Here is a 22636-nt window from a genome sequence, read left to right as displayed (position 1 = left end):
CGGCGAAGGGCTCGGGCCGACGGCCAATCGATCGGAATGCAAGGGAACCCGTCTCGGCCGCGGCCAAAACGGCACCGTCGACCGTTGCACGCGCTCGTGAGACGGACACCGCGGGGACGGCCGACGTCGACGCATTGCTCAGCGGCATCTAGCGCAGCGCCACGTCGTTACCGCCGGTGCGCACCACTTTCGTATCTTCCTCGACACGAACCCACCGCGGTCACGCGCGTTATACCTAAGCATTATCTCTATCATCGGCGTGCGACGATTGACAACGATCCGCCGACCGACTCGACGCCAGATCTGTCAAGTGGTCCGTTTCGTATTACACGTTCTTCTCCGTGGATCTTGGGCCCCACCGTTGCAACGGCACCTAATACGAACCACTCTGAAATCTAGAAACCCGGTGAATAATCTGTTCGATCTGAGTAAACGAAAATAACTGTTTTATCTTCATCAAAACGTTGTAGTTTTTATTACCTTCTACGATTTCAGTCGAGGTTTCGGCAAACTCCGAATTCTCGAACTCGTCGATGTATCAACAAAAGTTCTCAAACGCTAATCGTGATATTTTCGATACTATTTCCGGTTGACGGCAAGAGTTCAGTGCTTTTGTTGTTCTGTCTCCGTGCCGGTTCCACTGAATTCCGGAACACTCGATTTGTCTCCTCCACTGTCCCAACGACTCCGGTTAGTGCTACGCATTGCGTTTGAAAAATATACCACCTCTGACATACTTACTGGTACTTAAGACCATACTGTGTATGCTTGCAAATACTCAAAGTAAGTGATATATAGTTTTGCGAGGGTACAACTAAATATTTTTTTTGTATTATTTACGGTTCATTATTCAGAATAATTTATGATGATGGTTTATCAGTTATTCGTTGTTGTCAAAAGTATCATATACAGTAGCTGATCTGATGGGAATACCTATATCAATTTGGACACATTTTGGAATAGCATCAGTGATTGGTATCCTAGAAAATTTCATTTTTCTCTCAAATGATGTATGTGTTGTTACTTTAATCATATGTGAATAGTAAGATAACTTCCACTGCATACAATCTATAAATTTTAACGATTCAGTCAAAACTTGCAGGATGAATGTTTTAATAATATTGCCTAAATACCGAATCAAACGAAAAATGGCAGAATAAGGAGCATAAAAGATCCTGAGTTATATTACTTGCCTGAGTGTGCACCTACAAGTGTAACTGTTCAATAAGCTTTAAATAAAAGAGCAATTTTTCATTTCTTCTACAATAAACACTTACTATCAGGGAAGATATTGGGAAACAGTCATTTTTTTAACTTAATTTTTTCTATATTTTCTTAAATTTAAAAATATACACCTAATAAAATTTCATAAATATGTATTATAATGAAAAAAAAAAAAAATCATATTATAACTAAAGTATTATGCTTATAAACGATTTTAAGTATACATGTATATTAATTACAGTTCTATAAGATCAGTTCTTATTTTACCATTAGACAAATAAGGAGTATTGCCTTTAACTGGCCAAAATAATTGACTTTGATTTACAATTAAAATTTATTGTAATATTAATAGATTTTAACTGTTAGTAAAAATTTGAATAAACAATAATGGAATTTGGTGATAATAATAAAAAATGTTCATTAAATTGTAAAAATAATTAAAATTATAGCATAAGTATTAATACCATTTATATGCTGAGATAAAATGTATTAAATATATTTAATGTTTATAATTGTAGTGTTAAGAATAAATAAACATAAATAGCTTGATAAATAGCTTACCCTTGATGGAGTATTGAGATACATTTAGATTGCTTGAAATAAAACTATGAGTTCAGATTTAGATTAAAACTTATATTCAAATGATGTATTTACCCAATCATTTAAGAATCTTTTTTTTGTAAATTGTAAAGCACTTATACTTTCAAATTAAAGTTAAAATTATTCTAACTTGAGTATTCGTTACTAATATTTTTGTATGCAGATGAATTATTTCCATTTGTGACTAACTATACCTGGATTAAAATGTTGTACAAAATAATTATCAATGTTGATTTATGCCATAGTTTCAAATATCGATGCATATATATATATATATATATTTAATGTAATAATAAAATATAATTATTACATTGTGATATTTCAGAAACTTTAAATTGTATTTTTATTTTATAGATTAATTGGTATGAATGAAATTTTTCAAAGTTTTGTACAACACTATTCCCAAATTTTCAATAAAATGTACATCATAAATTGAACAGTCCATTGGTAAGTATATTGTGATCTACAATTTGTGTATCTCCATAATTTTATCATAAAATCATTCAACAATGAGATATCACTTGTTCCCTTTGTTATGTCATACATGAAGTATAGGATATTTATTTAATGCTCTTCATTAAGGGAGGCTACATGGTTAACAATAAGTTGTAATGACTTATTATTGTAGTTGTTGAAAAAATTATTATTTTTTTTAATTAACTAAAAAGTGTTTTGATTTATTTATTTATTTATTTTTAATTACTTTGAACTTTTTGCAATTTTCTTTAAAACATAAAATATAAAAAAATGTAACATAACAAATTTCACTTTTGATATTAATTATAATAAGTGAATAATTCTCTATATATTTATGTTTACCATGTAGTCACATTAATGAAGTACCCTAAGCAATTGTATTATACTGAAAATTCAACTATACTCATGGCTATAAATATTTTAACTGACTTGAATAACATTTGTAATTTTCACAGGGATATTTATTCATTACAAATCTGCGAAGAGTATCATCAGTCTTCGGCACACATCTTATTCATCTACTATTTTATTATATTTATAATAATATACATATCTTCTACTAATACTATAATATATATAACTTATAACTCTACAATAAGCGAAGTGTACTGTAAAATCATGTAGACACTACTATTAAAATATTGTTAGTAAATGATTAGTGTTTATATATCAGACAAATATTAATATATTGAGAATGTAGAAATTGAAAACTAAAAAATTATTCAATATTTTTTTTTTTTTTAATTCGCCATTACAGTAGAAATTAGTTTAACCGTCACTCTCTGTTATCCGTCATCAGTCACCGTCAAAAAAAAAGTTAATGATGAACTGCGATAAACTCGTCCCGGTTACTAACGTTTGTAATATCAATGCAATAAACGCGGCGATAACAAACAAATTGAATTTATCCAGTGACTGACGAGTAGCCTGTGTGTGCGGATTAGTGTTTATTAGGATTTTTAGTTTCTGTCGTGTTTCGAATATGACAGAAAAGCGGAAACGTGTTGTTTTAGGATTCAATCAAAAACTTGAAATTATCAAACGTTTGAAAAATGGTGAAAATGCTACCAATATTGCTCAGATTTATGGTGTTGGTAGAACAACAGTGAATGACATAAAACGTCATGCTGAAAAAATTAAGCAGCATGTGTTGCTATTGCAAAGCAACGATGGAGATGTAAAAAGTCGTAAAACCATGAAACCGGCAAAATATGAGCAACTTGACAACGTTTTGTATCAGTGGTTTATTCAAGCACGAAGTCAAGGAATTCCACTTTCAGGTCCTATTATAATGGCTAAGGCAAGCATAATTAATAAAAAACTAGATGGCGATCCAAACTTTAAAGCAAGTATGGGATGGCTTGATAAGTTTAAATTTCGTCACAGCATTCGACAACTAGATATTAATGGAGAGAAAATTGGTGAAAATAGCGCAGTTGTTGCTGAATTCAAGGAAAAATTCAAATCTAAAATACAATCTCATCTTAATCTCGTCAGAGAACAAGTTTATAACTGTGATGAAACTGGACTCAATTGGAAAACTTTACCACAAAAAACACTGGCATCATTTTCGGATAAAACAGCAACTAATTTTAAAGATCAAAAAGATCGGATCACTGTAATGGTCTGTGCGAATGCAACCGGCAATCATAAATTACCTTTGCTGGTGATAGGAAAATCCGAAAAACCACGTGCATTTAAAAATTTAAATTTGAATACACTACCTGTGAACTATTATGCACAAAAAGGTGCTTGGATGGATCTAACAATATTTATGGATTGGTTTCATAAAGTGTTTGTACCACAAGTAAAAGTTCATCTCGCTGAAAAGCAGTTGCCACAGAAAGCGCTGCTGCTTATGGATAACGCCCCAACACATCCCTCTGGAGAACTGAAAAGTGACGATGGCAATATAACATGTTTCTTTCTCCCAACAAATATTATCTCTCTTCTCCAACCTATGGACCAGGGAATAATTGAGAATATGAAGCGTCAGTACAGAAAAAGTTTAATCGAAAGTGTGCTGTCATCTGACAATACTATAGGTATTAAAGAATGTTGGAAAAATTACAACATAAAAGATGCCATTTTCAATGTTGCCAGTGCATGGGCTGATCTGACTGTACCAATTCTGAAGAATGGGTGGAATAAACTATGGCCTGAAATAATACCTTACAAATCCAAAGAAACTGAAACTGTTAGTGTAGAAGAATTTGTAGAACTTTGTAATGAACTGAGCAGTGAAATATTGTCAACAAAAGAAGTAACGGATTGGTTAGAAAGTGATAAACAGGATGAAGGATTTGAAATTTTGAATGATGATCAAATTATTTGTAATGTTACTGCTGTTGACAAAGAAGTTGATGATGACGTCGAAGATTTAGCGCTTAACTTAAAACCGCCAATAAGCCACGCAGAGGCAGAAGCAATGTTATCAAAATGCATTGATTGGTTTGAGGTACAAGAGGAGGCAAATGCAACCCAGGTCTTACTTCTTCGTAAAATACGTAACATGGCCACTCAAAAAGCTCGTGCATCAAAAAAACAGATGACGGATTATTTTGTTTAGTATTTTTGTTATAACATCATATATTATTAGTATTTATTATTTATTATTTTTTTTTAATTTGTCTGCAAATGATATTGTAAAACATATGCATTTATTGATAAATTATGGTTTACATTATTATATTTCTGTTAACCGTTACTGTCCCGAAAGTTAATCAATATTCTACTGTATACATGTTTCAATTCAAATATTTCTGTATGAGATATTATTTATATTTCATATACAGCCATCATTTTCCCATTATATATGATACATAAAAATAATATATTAATTGTACTATAGATGTCTTCCATTGAATTTTTACAATTCAAATATATATATATATATACACATATATATATATATATATATATATATATATATATAGAGTCCTGGGGATTATATTAATCTATAAGATAACAGCCTGTTGTGATAAAATATTTTGTAACAAATATCATTTTGATAATAAAAATAAATTAGTTTTGTGCAAAATTTAATTAAAAGTATTTTCATGTTATTTTAAGAATAAAATAATGACTGGTTTAAATTTTAAGAAATTATTTTAGAAATTAGAAACTTATTAAGTTTATTTTGATAATGATAGTGGTCCCATAATTAATATAGTTCTTACAATTAATAAATGTTTTTAGTAAAACAGTACTATAATTTTATGAATCCATTAAACAATAACACAACAAAAAATAAAAAATGGATAAATTAATTAACAATCCAATTTTATTTCTAATTTTTCAATCCTTTTACAAACAAGATACATAATTTTAATAACCATGACAGTTACATAACTTCTGATACATTTTTTCTTTATTTTACCATATATATCCAATAATATACTAAAATAAACAGTATTCAAAATACGTAGCTTATAAGAACATTATTGATTTGGCAATAAACCATTTATATATTAATATACAACAAAAACCACTATAAGTTTTGTTTAAATAATAAACACACACTTGGGACAATTAATTTTAAATTAAATTTTTCCATAACACGGACTTTATCCCTATATTTTCTATATAAATCGCACAAATTATTTTATTAACCATAAAAAAACATTTATATACATTATAATTGAATAGCAGTAGCACAAATTAATTATTAACTGAAAATTGAAATAAAAAAAGAAAATACTACTGATTAAACATAAATAATTTGACAAAAATAATAAAATAATTTTGACCCAATGTTGTGTGTATTAATAAAATATTTAATTGAATTTTAAAATGATTAATTTTTTTTACAAAGAAAACATGATACTTTCTGCTTGTAGAATAAAAAAATATAATATTTCTACTTAACTAATGGTATATCTAGATAAATAATTCTATATCAATGTTTATTAACTTGGTGTATTGTAAACATTCAGTCAGCTGTTAAATTAACAATTATTGACGATAATAAAACATTTTCATATAATATATTATTAAACAGGCTATTGTATAAAAAGGTTGTAAAATAAAATGATAACACTTAGATAATGAATAAAAATATAACCTAATGATCACAATACTTGAAAAAACTTTAAATTATATCACCAAATAAAGAAGATAAAGTACACACAAATAGATACAATATAATATGTGATTTGGTGATTAAATAATTAAAAATTAAAATATTTAATACGAACATACAAAAAGTATAATGCGCTGACAATTACATAAGTAAATAATAGTAAAATTAAAACACAATTATTAGTTATTACATAATTCAATAGTATATTTTATAAAAATTAATTCTAGGTATAAAAAAATTATTGTCACTGGATGTATTGATAAGTCTTCTAAGTAGTAATATTATAATAATTCAAGTCTATGAGAAACATTCAATAAAATTGGAAGAAAAAAAATTTACAAACTATAGCAAGTTCATTTTTCATCCACGCTCTGGAGTTGTATGAATCATTAAATTTAATTGTCCAATTAACCCCCACCCCGTAGCAATTTATCTAAAATAATTAATAAAGTAAATACATAAATTAGTCATAATATTTAAAAAAAAAACATCTATTATATCTATACGAAAGCAAAATAAATATCTGTTTGAAAAAAAAACAAAACTTAAACTTTTACCAAAAAAAACTAATCACAGCCTATAAATAAATAAACACTTCACCAATAAAGAAAATTCATAAATTACGAATAATAATGTAAAATCTAGGGGTTATAAAAATTTATAATTTGAAGAGGATTGAGCAACACAATGCAATACAAAGTACATTTAGACTTAACTAGAAGAATTATAAACATATTATTAAAGTACTCTTTTATTAAAACTAGTGTTAGAGTTGTTCGTAGTTATGAAGATATGTTGTTAATAACTCGAAATGTTAATATTCTAAAACGAGCATAATGATTGTTATTGGTCATAGCATGTAGTTGTTTTTAATTGCTATCCATTTTGGAAGCATTAATTTTTTCTTTAACCACAGCTAAGGAAAATAACACCAAACAAAAAAAATGAATTTAAATTTAAATAATTTATAACATTTTTACTGAGTTATTACCATCGTAATATTTTTTGAGGCTCTCTAATTGTTGATTACGAAGCCAAATATGAGGCCGCTTTGATACAATATTATCGATTGCTTGTTCAGGAGTCCAATTGTGCTTCTATAAATATAATAATAATTAAAATACTGGTGATAAACTTGTCAAACAATATTCTAAACTTTATAATATTATTTTAATTCAAATCTACATTTTATAAAATAAAGTTTAATTCAATTCATGTTAAATAAATACATATTTATACACATACAGACATCAAATAACAGCCTACAAGGGTAGCACTACGAGTTCGACCTGCCTTGCAATGTACATAAACAGTTTTTCCATCTTTTGAAAATGATTCCATTATTGATACCCCTTGAATTAATTTTTCATGTGATGGTGTTTCAAAAATATCCCTTGTACTCAACTGGCAATGTTCAACTCCCATTTTATTCCATTCCTAAAATAAAATAACAATTAAGGTAATATAAATTATTAACTTACATAATACTATTTACTGTCCACTATCTTTTTATAAAAAATCATTTCCGTTTTATAATATTATAGATCATACTAATACAAATTATTGCACTTTATATAATATTAATATTTTTAACATAAATATCTTTCTATTTGAATTTTATCCAAATTAACAAAAATCATAAATTAAAAATTGAATTAACTTTTATTAAATTCATACATACTCTATAATATATTGTCACTTTTATTTATTGTAAATACATTTTATAAATTATATAAAAAATAAATAACCATCTATAAAACAAACTACAGAATATATTTTTAATTAAAACATGATTCTAATTTTGATTAAAATTAAAAATAAATTCTACAGAAATCAATGCTAAAGGTTAATAACTGAAAAAATATTCCTTAATAGAAACTAAAAACCAAAATAAATTATTTAAGTAGAGAATACAATTTTACTTATTTTTAATATTGATAATATTAAACTACTTTCATTATATATTTCTGTAACTAACTGTAACTGTAACTTTCTGAATGTTTGTTTTAATTAATTTAAAAATCTAAAACACCTTTTTCCATTATTCATATTAAAATCCAATAAAATAAAATAAATAAAAACCACTATGTGACAAATTAAATTTAACAAACAAAAATTATACATATAAACACTACTAGTGAATATTTGTGTAAATAAAAAATAAAATAAATTCATTATACTATAATATATAATGATAAATAATATATTAAAAACAAAATTGTTTATTTTTAAATAATTCTAACACAATAAAAAAGTATAAAAAATATTTATATTAATAACAATAATAATTAATAAATATAATTTTAATCAATATATAAAAATAAATGTTCATATTAAGAAGTATTATTGCATAAATGTGCAAACCTTTACAAATAATTTTGATTTAAAAAAATAATATGATTATTCAGTACAAAAATGATTAATAACCTTCATTTTTTATTTATTATGTTATATGTATATTAAAACATGAATTGTTAAATTATGAAAAAATTATTAAAAATTATGAATTGTTCATAATAACTAACTGAATATATTGCAATATGTCACATATTACTAAAAGGCTTTTTTATTCATCTTATCCATCTTATATTATTAACATTTATGTACAAAGGTAAAAAATGTATTTGATTAATCATATGTTGTTTATATGAATAAAAAAGAAAATATTGAACTTTTAGTATGAAAATGATAAACACTGATAAAAATAAAGGTGAACTTAATAATTTAGAAAACAATAGTGACAACAAAAAATGACTTTGTTCACCAAACAATAGTAAGAAAATAGTATTCTTGTGATAATTAAATAACAAGATTAATTATACAATAGGTTAACTATAAGAATATAAATAAAAGAAATTCTACATTATAGTATGACAAAAGGTTACACAAACTTATACTCAAAAGTGTAAAACAAAACTTACATCTGGTTGAGGTGTAAAATGTTCCAGTTCATAAGATTCATTCATTGAAATTACACATCGGACATTTTCTTCATCAATTAACTAAAAAATATACAATTATTTTAATAATTATAAATTATTCAAATATCAATTAATTCATGTAAAACTAACTTAAGGTGATTAAAAACCTCATTGTAAAACCAAAATGTAAACACTATGTCATTACACACAGTGTTAAAATATTGTAATAAATGAAATACTTACTTTTTGACTGAGGTTCCTAAAAGGTAATGCACCTAATATAACATTTTCATCAATTCGGTCATACCAGTTACGCTGAGTAACCTTTTCCATAAATACATTATATAAAAGCGTTGGATAAAATGTGACACGAGCAAACATTGTAGGATAGATAGTCTGAAATCAAAAATAAAATCATTAGTAATACAATTTTTCAAAAGCTTATGAATAATGGAAATGCTTGTATACATATATGGAGATACTTCATCTAAAAATATCATATTTGTATTTGGTTTTTATAAAAGCTGAATAAATTAATCAGTAGATGTTAAAACAGAAATATCGTATATGTAACATATATTAAAAATATATTTGAAACTTCACCTATGAAATTTTGTATTAAACCTAATTCAATTAAGTTATTCTCTTCAAATGCGGTCATATTTTGAAAGATTAAGGAACAATTTAAACGCCATGAAATTTCAAAATAGTTTTTATCGACCATAGGAATAACATGTAAGGGTACAACATATGGATTTATTTTGTTGATTTAGATGTTAATAATAAGCGGAAAAACATTTCAAGTCTAAGTTTGAATATCGACTGGCATTAAATGTATGCTTAAGTAGGTCATGAGAAAAAATGTCAAATCATCAAGTAATTACTAACATACGTATCTACAGACCTAATTGAATTAAAACTAAAGTGTTTAAAATGTTTGAATCAAACATGCGACGAATAGAAATATTTCAGAAAGTACCCATCGATTTCTGGAATGACCAAAAAATCTATCCCAGGTATATCTACAGGACACGTAGGCAAACGGGGCCAATCTGTGAAAGATGGTGACACCAGGACGAACACAACGTGACGTGGACCAATTTACAGGACTATTAGGAGACCGTTGTTCGTGGGGCGCGATTCGACGACGGATAGGTGGTAAAATAAACGAAACGAAAGACAGTACTCACACGTGGCGGCTAGTTCCACCGGACGCTTCAGTGACGTTTGCTGTGTCGTCGTCGTCTACTCACCGGTCGTGGAAAGTGGTCCAGGGCGACGCGAGCGAACGCGGACCGTATGGGGAAAAAAAAGTAGGTCTACGGTCGCGACGCTTTCGGAAGAATGCGAGGACCGCGGCTGCTGGGCACTGATCGCGAACGGGTGTTGGGACGACGCGAAAAATCGCCGAGAAAATAATATATGAATGAAAAAAAATATCCGTAGGACGAGAGAAGATAATTATTATTATTATTATTATTCATAGGTGTTTATGTGGGTCAAATGTTTCAGTGCGGTTATCGTACGCCGACGTTGTGATGCCGTGTGCAGATAGCGCCACACGGACGTCCCGAGAATGACGCGGCGGCGGTAACTTCCAGTTTCGCTAAACGGAACCGTTCGCGCCCGGTCTCCTTTGTCGTCCCGACGAAGCTCGCGCGCACGACACAGCGGACCGGTGATGGATGTGAACGTTTACGACGATTTCTAGACGAAATGGCGTAGCAGCGGATCGACATCACGAATAACGACCGTACGAAAGGAATATGACATTGGAACGTGAAGCATTGTTGTACACCGTGACAGACGCGCAACGAAGAATTTCAAACGGGGAGGAGGTAGTTATTCAAAATCAATCGACAAAATCATACCCATCGAATCACTACGGCATGCTTTATTGTTCAATCATGCAAATCCATTATTGTGATCGTAATTTATGTTTCGTTAACGATAAATATGTGTACACCCCGGTTCAGGAGCGCACCCAGGAATTTTTTATGGGGGGGGGGGGGGGGCGAAATTTTTTTTTTTTTTTTTATGGGGGGGTAAAAAAAACACACTATCTGGATGATCATTGGAGTGTTAATTTTTAAAAAACACTTTTTTTTACTAAATAACGAATTCCACAAAAAAATTAAGATGAGAAAAAAATAAATTTTGCGCGATAATATCTAAAAAATTACAAAATTTTCTCTAAATTTTGAGCTTAGAGTGCGCCCTCTTAATCATATATAAAGCTCAAATTTTGTAGATCTTATTTTTAGACCCATAGGAAAAAATTCCCAGGCGGCACTCCTGGAATTTTAAGACTTCAAAAATACTGGGCATCCTAATATATATATTTAGCGACTTATCAATCTTCCGGCGAGATCATTACGCAATAAATTCGGCCACACCAACAAGTAGATCAGAAAAATTCAATTTTTCAACATTTTCTACGCATATAATTAATCCGTCGATCTGCCGCCGTTGCATTGTGCAGGGATTTAATTTTGTACAATAACTCGAACAGAAAACGTTTTTTAACGTGTGATTTGAAACTACACAGTTTCTGTTATTATCAAGGCTCTGAACTTTAGGCATTTGCATATTTGTCTAGAAAGTGCATATTGAAATTCTGATTCGATACAAATTCGATTCATAGTATATGTATTTCAGATATAAAAAATTTTGTTACATAATTTTGCATATTTTATTATTTTTTGTATCAATTCGCATATTTTGGGTTTAAGAACATTTATATTCATATTTCATGGATTAAACAACATTTTTTAAAAAAAATGTATAGTTTAATAATAAAATATTAGATATATGACAATCAAAATTCTAAGTTTGATATCGTTTGAAAAAATAAATTAATTCATCAACGGCTATTATTTGTATTGCTCCGGCTCCAAATGCACTTAACAATAATATTACAATCTTTATAGTACCGTATTTATTTTTATACAAATTTACCTCTGTATTGATTATTTTGTAACATGACATAAACAAACTGTATAACCATAGGCAATTCGTAAACAATTATGGTTATCAGGTTGTACACATTATTATTACTGTTCGTTATAATACTGCATACATCTGCATGCAAGCGACTTCATTGTACATTGTACACTATTTAGTAGTCCGTCTATTATTTTTTAAGCAATTATTTTCCAATTTTCTACTGCATATTATACCGCATATTTTGATGTTTTTTAACGCATATGTATGCGTATATTTTAATACTTTTTAGTGCATAAAGTTCCGAGCATTTGTTATTATATTTTCAATGCAATTTTCTACTTGACTCCGCAATATCTACACATCGGATATATTGGTATGCTCAGATCTGTACTTCAGAAGGTGCTTAAAATATTTTTGTGTACTATCTTAACAAAACGTGTTGGTAAATTTAATAAATTATAATGGACTCGTATAAACATAGCTCTAATTTTTTATTTAATATTGTCGTAAATTAGTCTTAATAAATATGATTTCCTTGGATCTCGTATATTTTTTACAGATAGCTTCAATTATTTACGATTTGTACATTTGTAGTCAATTGTAGCTATTATATTATCATAAGAAGTTTTTGCATGAGAATTTAAAATATTAAGTTTTATTTCATCTATTAACATGTATGATTTGCTTTTACCAAATATTTTAGAATAAATTACATTTCGTTTGAAAAACAACAGTTAAAATATAGGCCCCTAACTTTTAGACTTAAATTATAGGATGTCATTTACAACTCTTTCACCCCCCCCCCCCCCGTGCGCACACTTATGGCATATTAAAGATGACAAATGGGTTATTTATTTGTTTACGTAAATAGCAAATTTTTTAGTAATGTAAAAAAAAAAAAATAATTAAATAAATAATGAAAGAAAAATTTGCAAAAACTTCAAAAAGGTCAAATTTTAATATGCTAATCTATGTTGACAGCAAATATTCTGTTAAACAAGTTGACATAAGTTTCAGATTTAAAATTAACAATTGATAAAGATGGAAAAATACGTACAAATACGCAGTTTATAATGAATAATATATAAACTTCTTTTTTTTTTTTGAAGTGATACGTTAAAAAGGTAAAATATAACTATAAAAAATTAATGGATAATTCTTGTTAATTTGAAAAAAAATTTTAAATTTTTTTCAAATAAATATATTTTAAGTATATGATTTTAGAATTTAAATACACATAAATGTTTATTTTGAACTTTTAAAGGCATATTTTGCCAATTTTAAATCTGTATCTCCAATATAATTATTTAATAAATTATAAATAAAATTAACATATAATTATTTTCTTAATATGCATTTACTTTCAACAAAAATTCAGAGTTAACTTAGTTATTACATTTATTATAAAGTTTACGTAATAAAATTATTTTTAACTGTTTTAATTTTAATAATTAGATTTGATTGATAAGAATTCATCTTACACATCGCGATTTAATAAATTTTCTTTAATACCATTGGATTAAACAATCGGTGTGGGTACGTCTTCTAAATAAATATTGTTATTAGTCATTAGCAGGGTTGGAATTTTATAGCACTTGCATATTTCTTATGAGATGTTTAAAAAATAACAGCGTAAGCAAAAAATGTGTTTCATGATACAGAGAACTCAAATAAAAAATTTTATTTTGCTTCTTTTGCATATTTTGCATTTTTTAGTTTTTAGTTCTTTTTTTTTTTAATTTTTTGAACTTTTTTTGCATTTTACCTGTGTTTTAATCAAAATCGGGCATATTTCATGAAATTGTAAGTTGGTAATCGTAATTTTTGATTTTAAATTATTAATGTATAGATTAAGTAAATAGACCGATTACGCTGATGCAACGCTGTACAATTACAGCAATAATATATAGGTAGGTATAATATAATATTACGTTAATTTCGTTTTAGTTATATGGTTCTAATTTTTGTTATCTGCTGATTTTGTTGGGTTTTTTTCGATTTCTACTAATAAATCTACAAATAACCAATTATCAACGAACGAGTGTAGAATTCGTTTTATACAGTCCACATTCGTCTCGTTTGCTCGTACAAAATTATTAAATAATAAATTTCCTTTTTTTTTTGTCGCATATTTTGTTGTTTTTATTGCATATTTTTACAGCTTATTTAACGACTTTTAAGGTAATATTATAGTGCATATTTATGCAATTTTATGGGTCGTAGCCCATTCGGCTCCCGTTTTACAAAAAGGTCAATTCCCAAACGGCTACCGTCCAAAAAGGTCTAACGAAGAAAACCAAAAACGTTCTACCAATTTTTTTCATGCATTTCACTAGACATGTTAGAAAAATAATAAAAATAAATGAAGGCACACAATGACGTTGAATATCGCGAACAGACTGAAATCTGAACAAACTGCACAAATTGATATGATTGTGTGCCACATCGCAAAACTGATTAAATTGTATAAGTAAAATTATTATCATAGAAAAATAATGTATTCTATTTTTAAACTGGTTAGTCGCGGAGCGACAGCGATGATGACTGCTCATGTAGCGACCGAAATTTAGATCGCCGCGACCGGTTCAAAATCACTGGTCGCGGTCGCGGTCGCTCTAGCTAAATCGTACCTTAAGTCTGTATAAAGTGGGAAGGAACTTGTGGTGTACAAAACCGGAGCCGTTTAGGAATTTACCTGTTCGTTAGACCTTTTTGGACGGAAGCCATTTGGGAATAAGCGAACAATAGACAGGAGCTGTTTGGGATCCGACGATTTTAAGTGCTATAAAATTCCAACCCTAGTCATTAGTAATGACTAGGCTTAGGGACTTCTAGCATTTGCATACTTTTTTTAACTATTGTTAAAAGTAGCTGAGTACGAAATAAATTCGTTTCTCGGTGCCATGATATCGGATCTAAAATTTGAATGTGCATATTTTTGCATATTTGATAGATTTTGCAGGAGAGTGCATATTTTAAAATTGTTATGCTTATATTGCATATTTTGACAAATTTTTCAAATTTAAAATTAAGATTATAGATACATATAACTTATATACTTATATATACTTCAAACGATCGAAAAAAAATGTACTAAGAGAAATATGCTATCTGCAATTTACCTCTCATATCTGGTTATAATTTTTGTGTAAGTATAAATATTACTATAAACCCCTATCGATCCTATAACCCGCTGGATATCGACCGAATGTCGATAAAGATAATAGTCGATATAGAATAATAGATTATTTATTTAGTTTAGTTGATTATTATCCGTTGTTGTTTTTGTTAACCACGCAACGTCGAATCATACGTAAAACGTCGTACGGGTATATTTTGTAAAATTGTGTAATGCCGAAAGTACAACAATCTACGAGTAGCTGACTACAAAGTATTGTTTTGGAGTTTAAATATACATTTACATCCGATGGACACATTTTATTTTGTGTACTAAGTGATCATTTTTTTTTTTTTTTAATGCATATAAATGCATATTTTAATGATTTTAGAAGCATATTTGCATGCATATTTAAGTATTTTTTAGAACTATAACTCCCTAAGCCCAGTAATGACTAATTTATATGCACAAAAAATTGCTCCTAAAAATTCTATAATATGCTACATAATATGCATTTTATTTTAAATGATGTAAAAATTTCACAAATATTGTAATACATAATTGAATCATCGGATTTAAAAATATCTTTAAGCTCATTTACGTAAGTCTGTAAATGACTCTTAATGAGTGCTTTTATTTTAGGCTTTTTAAAGTTACGAGCGAATAATAATAAAAAAAATTCACTATACACAAAAACTAGGAAAGTTTAACACGTCAAAATAATACACATGAACGCACGACACTCACTGTTCGGTTTCCGTAATTTGAAGTTCAAGTGTTCAACTCTATCATATGAATTAATATAACTTATAATAATATGTTGCATGCGAGTATCTCATTTTTTTTTTTTTTTACGATAACGACCGGTCTTCATTTGATTTATATCATGTGGTTGTGAACGTGAAAATATTGGATAAAAGAAATGTATGAGTTATAAATAAAAATGTGCATTAAAAAATTACAAATATGCATAAAATATACATAATAAGGTAAAAACCTTAAAATATGCAAAATAAAATTAATGTTATTTTAATAAGAATGATCTTAATCGGAGACGATTCTCATCAGATTTCAAAAAACTTAATCCAATACACATAAGCATTTGCAAACAAATTCTTTCCCTAGTTATTACATACAGTCATAGGTGCGTATTATATTTAAACGTATTAATGAATTATGAACTTCTATTTATGCGACGAAATCTAAATAATTATCACGTTTTAATAGTTCAATTGACCTTTTCGTGTATGTTAACATAGTAAGCATATAAACAAAATTAACATAATAAAACAAAAATGTAAATTTTAATAAATAAAATGTAAACTAAATTTAAATCATAGTCGAAGTAAAATATTTTATAATCAAATCAATTGTAAATGTTAAAATAATGAGTAGATTAAAAAGTACGCTTACCACAAAATTATAAGGAATTTAAGAATAATTTCATAATTAAATCTTTGTTGTGTTCTTTAGATGTTGGTGATATTACATGATACAATGAGATAAATTTTAAAATCTTAAACTATGATTATATCATAATCATATGAATCTTATTGTATACATAAAGGGTTTTAAGACTAAATTCAATGTAATAATTATAATTATTATATTATTTTAGATCAACACGGGGATTAATGCAATAATAATATGTTGTTATTAAACTAGGTAATAACTTTTTCGACCGAAAATTAAAGAGGATAATAATTCCAATAATATTAACCAAATTTTACTAAGTATGATTGTTAAATGTATTCTAAGGATATAAATGTTGCGTATGCGCTATGTACTATAATGCGTAATCATTGTTATAGTATTAATAATATATGATCAGTACCTACTATTGAAAATAAACTCTTATTTTCTATTGTTCAAATATGAAACATATCACATTTTATAAAGTTCTATCAATGTAAATGTCAAAGTCAATGTAAATAACTTTAAATAAATACAAAATTAAGTAAATATTTCTATTATAAATAGTTTTATATACATTCCTTAAAATATCAAAATTATTGCTGAATATAATTTTTCTTGAATTGTTGTCACTTTTTTATTTATTAATATTTTATATTTGATTTGATAGGATTTAATAAACTATACTTAGCTTCGGATTTTATCGTGCTTATTTAATTTATTTATTTTGAAGGACAAAATACCTATATGAGTACATAGTGTATAATATATATATATATATATATATTGTATTAAAACGCAGTGTTTTTTACAAAAACAAACATTATGGTTATACTCTATTACAGAAGATAAAATGACTACGTATATTTGGTTATTTTAATAATCTTAAACTAAATAGACATAAAAATATATATTTACCTGCTATAATGGCTGATAACTGTTCACTGAGAGATAATATATACCGGCTACAGCCTAAATAAACACTTTCATGAAAATTTTAAAATATTATTTTATGACCAAATTCCGTTTTCCATTTTTGGATCTATAGCTAATTTCAATATTACGAATTAAAATGATTTTCGAACATTAATTTTTGTGGTTATTGAACTTTACCATATTTCATTAACAATTATATTGAGCTTGATTTTATTATACTGTAGAACTATCAAGCTAACATAACACAAAGTAATAAATTAAAAAGTTAATTTCAACCTTTCAGCCCAAAATCCTCTTGATTTATAACTGTAATAATAATTACCAATATTAATTTTAATTAAAAAAATAACCGGAAATGCATTAGAAAATAGCAAAATGTATTGATTGAAGTTGTATATCAATATAGAAAAAAAGTGATACAACATTTAGATTAAATATATACAACTGTAAAGAATAACGATTATTTATCAAGAAAGGTTTTAGAAATTATAAACAAATTATTTTAAGTATAATTACAACACACAAATACATTTGTTTTGATTTTTTATCAGAGTTCTTGTATTTATATTCTTCTTTAATATCACTATTTTTTTATTTTATTTTTTTTAATACATTACCTATTAAATATTTTTTTGTAAAAAACATTAAATAATTTAAACTTAATTTTAAGTAATTAATTAACCTGAATTACGCTTTTGTCAAAATTTTTAGTTAAAATTAATAATTTACTAAAAAAATTAAACAAGTTAACACAATTTTTATAATTGTAATTATTTCTATTATTTAATCGGGAAAACAATTTCTAAAATGTATCTAATAAATTGTTCAATTATTAGTTAGTTATTTTAAATGCGTCGATTTCAATCATACATGGAGAATGATGGACTAAATTTTGAATAATTTATTAGATAGTTATTAGAAATTGTTTTATCCAATTACATAATAAAAATTGTGATATTTTAAATTTTTTTTAGTAAATTATTTATTAACTAAATAAATATTTATGTCAAAGGCGTAATTAAGGGTAGTTAATTACTCAAAATTAAATTAAAATTATTTTATAATGCCTGAAAACCTACGAATACAAAAATGTAATTAAAATTCCTCTTTTGCTGCAAGTTTTAATTTGTTATCATCTGCTTTTAAAGGTGTAAAATAATTACTGACTGAACTGGATGAAGCCGCTTGTTTCACAGTTTTATGTTTATTTCTTTTTAAATGATCGTTTATATCTGCCCGACCTCCAATGTTGTAATTAACTTTTACACTTTTATATTTTTGAATATTATTTTATTTTTTACTTAGGTATTGTGTGATTTTTGTTTATTGTAACAAATTATTATTGTTATAAAAAATTTAATTTTGATACAAACATAAGTTAGCACATATTTGGGTTACACATTGATCAGTTCTTTAGTTTACACCAGCATTTTTTAAACGAATCTTAAGTAATTTTTTAAAAATGTTTAAGGAAATTACTTTAAAATTTCCCACTGAAGATTAGTTATGATGAAAAAATGTTTACATTATAGAAAAAAAATCTTGGTATATTAAATAACAACGTATAAGCCATATAGAATAGTCTAAATTTATATTTCGTCTAATTAAAGTAATTATTATTAAAGTATTATTATATATGTATACAATTATTATTATTTTAATTTTTATTTTAATATATTTTTGAATTATATACTTTAACACAATATTATTATATGATTATAATTTATTTACAAATAATCCTAAAAAAAGCTAAAAAGCTAAAAAAAAGTAGGGGTTCCACGACAAATATGAATAAAAAGAGTTAAAAGAGTTCCGCGAATAAAAAAGTTTAAGAAACGCTGGGTTACGCAATATATACAAGTATACAAATCCTAATAAATGTATTAGTATTATGTATATACAAGTACAGCATTAAATATCAATAATATCAATATAAATTTGTGAGTACCCATTATTCTTCATTATTATTTATAATAAAATTTACAGCATTCGAATATGTATTTTGAATACTTTTTTTTTAAGTATTTGGAATACTATTAATATATTATTTTATATTATTTATATTATTTTATATGACTTTATACCAATTCCATATATTATTAAAAAGTATTTATCCAAGTCTGGATTTCAAAATAATGAGCTAAGAGGACGAATACTTTAACCTTTTCATGTCTAAAGTATCAATAACCAAATAATTTTATAATCACATAAGTTAAACAAATAGACATTAAAAAAAAAAAAAAATTCGCTTAAAGGTATAACCTTCAGATATTGAGTATCCAAGTAAGTAAATATCCAGCTTTTGTTTCAGATTTTACCGATTAAAGTGTTAAGACAACAAAATAACTTAGATCATTGAATTACAATTTGTTGAATACCCAATTTTATCAACATTTTATTTTCTTCACACGTAAAATTGTTTGCAACCTTCTGGTAAGCCTCTTTTTATTAACTAAAAATAATAACTATGGAAAATCTTGAGTTACATTTTCAATATTAAAGTATTAAAACTGAAATTTCATGAATATTTTTGGGTGCTATTGAAAAATTCAAAAATTAACCTTCCGATTTCAATAATAAGACAGTATTTATCATTTGAAATTATTCCTGTTAAAAAAAAAAAATTAAAATTAAAAATAATAAAATACACACTAACCTTCGAAAAACCATTGATTTTATAATAATATATTATGTATACACCATATACGTCAGTGACGTATATAGGTTTTCATTTCGGAGGGGGCCGATTATGTATTTGATTTTTGGGCGGAAGGAAAGGAGGAAACACACTGTTCAAAAAATAAATTACATTATAAGACTTCTCGACTGTCTACACCATCAGAGAAATAAGAAACTCAATTTTTTTAATAATTTATTATTTTTTAAAAGTATAAAAACTACATTGTAATAAAGAAATTTTTTATTAGAGTCACTCAAAATTTACCACAAAGAATAAATATAAAATTTTAAATTCTCGCATAAGCAACATTCTCAGTGTCGCAACAAATTTTCGGAAACCCCCAGCATTAAGACATATGCATATTAAAAATAACAATCTTTAACAATGGTGTTTTTCATTTCGAAGGGGTCCCGGGCCCCCTTATAAATACACCCCTGATACACATTAAAATTAGTAGCGCCTACGTGAATGCAGTCGATAGACGTCTCAATAATCGTTTGCATTAAATTTGACAAAAACTACATTTATATTTAATGCATTTTAACAATAAGATGACGAACTGATATATTCTAAAATCAATGATTAAAACCAACTCATTTCTCGCTACACTCAGAATCTAATATTAAAATTTATGATATTCTGCATAGGAATAAAAATAATTATATATATATTTATTATATGACATATATTTATTTTTTTTATAGCTATTAATACTTATAAAATCGTTAGCAAGTGGCAACTGTGAAATTTAATTAATCATATAAGTAACTATTTATTTATGTAATATAATCGATAAACCTTTTAGTAATACTTCTCGTGATGAAATGTGCATGGCAGGTCAAGATTGTAGCTTAGATTGATATTATATATTGTTACAATCTGAGAATTTATCCTTTGCAGTCTTCAATTAACTATTTACTTATAATAATTTACATGTATAATTTACACAAATACGCATATACTTGGATATTTTTACTGTAGCAATTTTAATGACCATAAAAACCAAAAACATAGTTTCATCAAGTAATTTATATAAATTATTCAACGGATATGACTCTTTAAAACGATACACAACACGTTACTGATTATTAATAAAAAATTGTAATCATTACATAAATTAATTTGTTAGTTCGTGTAACCTCATCGCTCTCAAACGATTTATCCGAAAAAAAAATCTTACACTTATCAATGAATACAAGTGTAGATTATTCAATAAACGATTATATATATATATATTAAAATTTATTAACATATCAAATATTATTATTATTTTTTTTAATATCCATTTCGTATCCTAATGAAATGGTCAAATGTTATCGGAATATAAATATATATTTTTTATTGTTGATATACGTAATTAATTAAATTATAATTTATCTTTCATTTTCAAGAATTGTAATTTTGAACTATCAGAAATCCAAACTATAGGCAACATATATTTATAGTTAATTTTTGTATTTATTAACTTGTATATTAATATTTATAAATATGCACTAATAAATAAATAGACTGATTTGTTATAATTTCCATAAGACATTTATCAGTTTATTCGAATAGTAATATTCATTTTTTTTCTTTTTTTTTCATCATATTTACCAGGAATGGACAACGGCCCGCGGGCCGCATCCGGCACGCGTACTTTTTTTTATCTTGCCGATGATACATTTTCAAATCACTTCATTACATTTTAGCGGTTATCGGTATCTAATTTTTTCATGTCGATCGTAAAATGTAGATATTATATTTTACTCTAGCCTCGAACTCCAAATAAATTTAATTATCATTTGTAGCCATGTTAGCATAGCTAACCTTGCTGTAGGTATTAGAGACTTATTTTTTTGTATTGGATCTATCGTACAGTTAAATTATTTAATATAAATGCTAATTGTCAATTTTAATGACTTTTTTTCATTTTTGCTTTCTTTATTATGGCCCACCAGATTTTAAAATTCTAAAAATTTGTCCTCTAGTTACTTTGAATTACCCATTCCTTATAAGTATAACGACCAATATGATCTTATGTATTTCTGACCAACATATTTCTTTCTACTCTTCTCTATTTATTACTAATTCCTATCAATTCTTCCCAGTTCTATAAATTTCCATATCAATCCTTACTTGATTTTCCTATATTTTCCATAGTGTCCCAACATTTGAGCGAAGACCATTGAGCGCTATAATATTATATTAAACTAGAAAAGTTCACCGTACTAAGTGCAGAACTGCTTAACACGAAATTA

At 26.7% G+C, this 22636-nt stretch overlaps 2 protein-coding genes across 10 annotated transcripts; one reads left to right on the top strand and one right to left on the bottom strand.

Annotated features, from left to right (window-relative positions):
• Nucleotides 1-219: 219 nt before the first annotated feature.
• LOC112682055 (jerky protein homolog-like) lies at nt 220-4918 on the top strand. 7 transcript variants are annotated; one of them, XM_025552540.1, is made up of 5 exons: nt 235-428; nt 496-783; nt 855-1042; nt 2179-2271; nt 2757-4918. In XM_025552540.1, exon 5 carries the CDS (start codon nt 3284-3286, stop codon nt 4868-4870), a length of 1587 nt encoding a protein of 528 aa, XP_025408325.1. In that variant the 5' UTR covers nt 235-428; nt 496-783; nt 855-1042; nt 2179-2271; nt 2757-3283; the 3' UTR covers nt 4871-4918. The 7 variants fall into 7 exon arrangements, 4 of the variants coding, with proteins under 4 accessions (XP_025408325.1, XP_025408319.1, XP_025408304.1 ...); XM_025552534.1 differs by having other exon boundaries at nt 235-783; nt 881-1042; XM_025552519.1 differs by having other exon boundaries at nt 235-783; nt 855-1010.
• A 1652-nt stretch (nt 4919-6570) lies between these two features.
• On the bottom strand, nt 6571-10790 carry LOC112681999 (phosphatidylglycerophosphatase and protein-tyrosine phosphatase 1). Of its 3 annotated transcripts, none has more exons than XM_025552446.1 (6): nt 10494-10790; nt 9547-9699; nt 9304-9384; nt 7628-7819; nt 7374-7479; nt 6571-6815 (listed from the first exon to the last, which is right to left on the bottom strand). In XM_025552446.1, the coding sequence occupies exons 2-6, from the start codon at nt 9682-9684 to the stop codon at nt 6790-6792; spliced, it is 543 nt and encodes a 180-aa protein (XP_025408231.1). In that variant the 5' UTR covers nt 9685-9699; nt 10494-10790; the 3' UTR covers nt 6571-6789. The 3 variants fall into 3 exon arrangements, with proteins under 3 accessions (XP_025408231.1, XP_025408222.1, XP_025408213.1); XM_025552437.1 differs by lacking the exons at nt 6571-6815; nt 10494-10790 and adding exons at nt 6988-7298; nt 10283-10448; XM_025552428.1 differs by lacking the exon at nt 6571-6815 and adding an exon at nt 6990-7298.
• Nucleotides 10791-22636: the final 11846 nt, after the last annotated feature.

The sequence above is a fragment of the Sipha flava genome, unplaced genomic scaffold, assembly GCF_003268045.1.
Source record: "Sipha flava isolate LNK unplaced genomic scaffold, YSA_version1 103_pilon_pilon, whole genome shotgun sequence".
Taxonomy (NCBI): Eukaryota; Metazoa; Arthropoda; class Insecta; order Hemiptera; family Aphididae; genus Sipha; species Sipha flava.
This window is presented reverse-complemented; position numbering and strand designations above follow the sequence as displayed.

What these genes read in the sequence shown, in the direction of transcription:
- LOC112682055 (XM_025552540.1), top strand. Translation starts at nt 3,284, where the DNA reads ATGACAGAAAAGCGGAAACGTGTTGTTTTAGGATTCAATCAAAAACTT.
- LOC112681999 (XM_025552428.1), bottom strand. Translation starts at nt 9,684, where the DNA reads ATGTTTGCTCGTGTCACATTTTATCCAACGCTTTTATATAATGTATTT. An exon ending in TAGGCTGTTATTTGATGTCT is followed by an intron (nt 7,480 to 7,627) that starts GTATGTGTATAA and finishes TTATATTTATAG; the next exon opens with AAGCACAATTGGACTCCTGA. An exon ending in CCTCAAAAAATATTACGATG is followed by an intron (nt 7,299 to 7,373) that starts GTAATAACTCAG and finishes TATTTTCCTTAG; the next exon opens with CTGTGGTTAAAGAAAAAATT.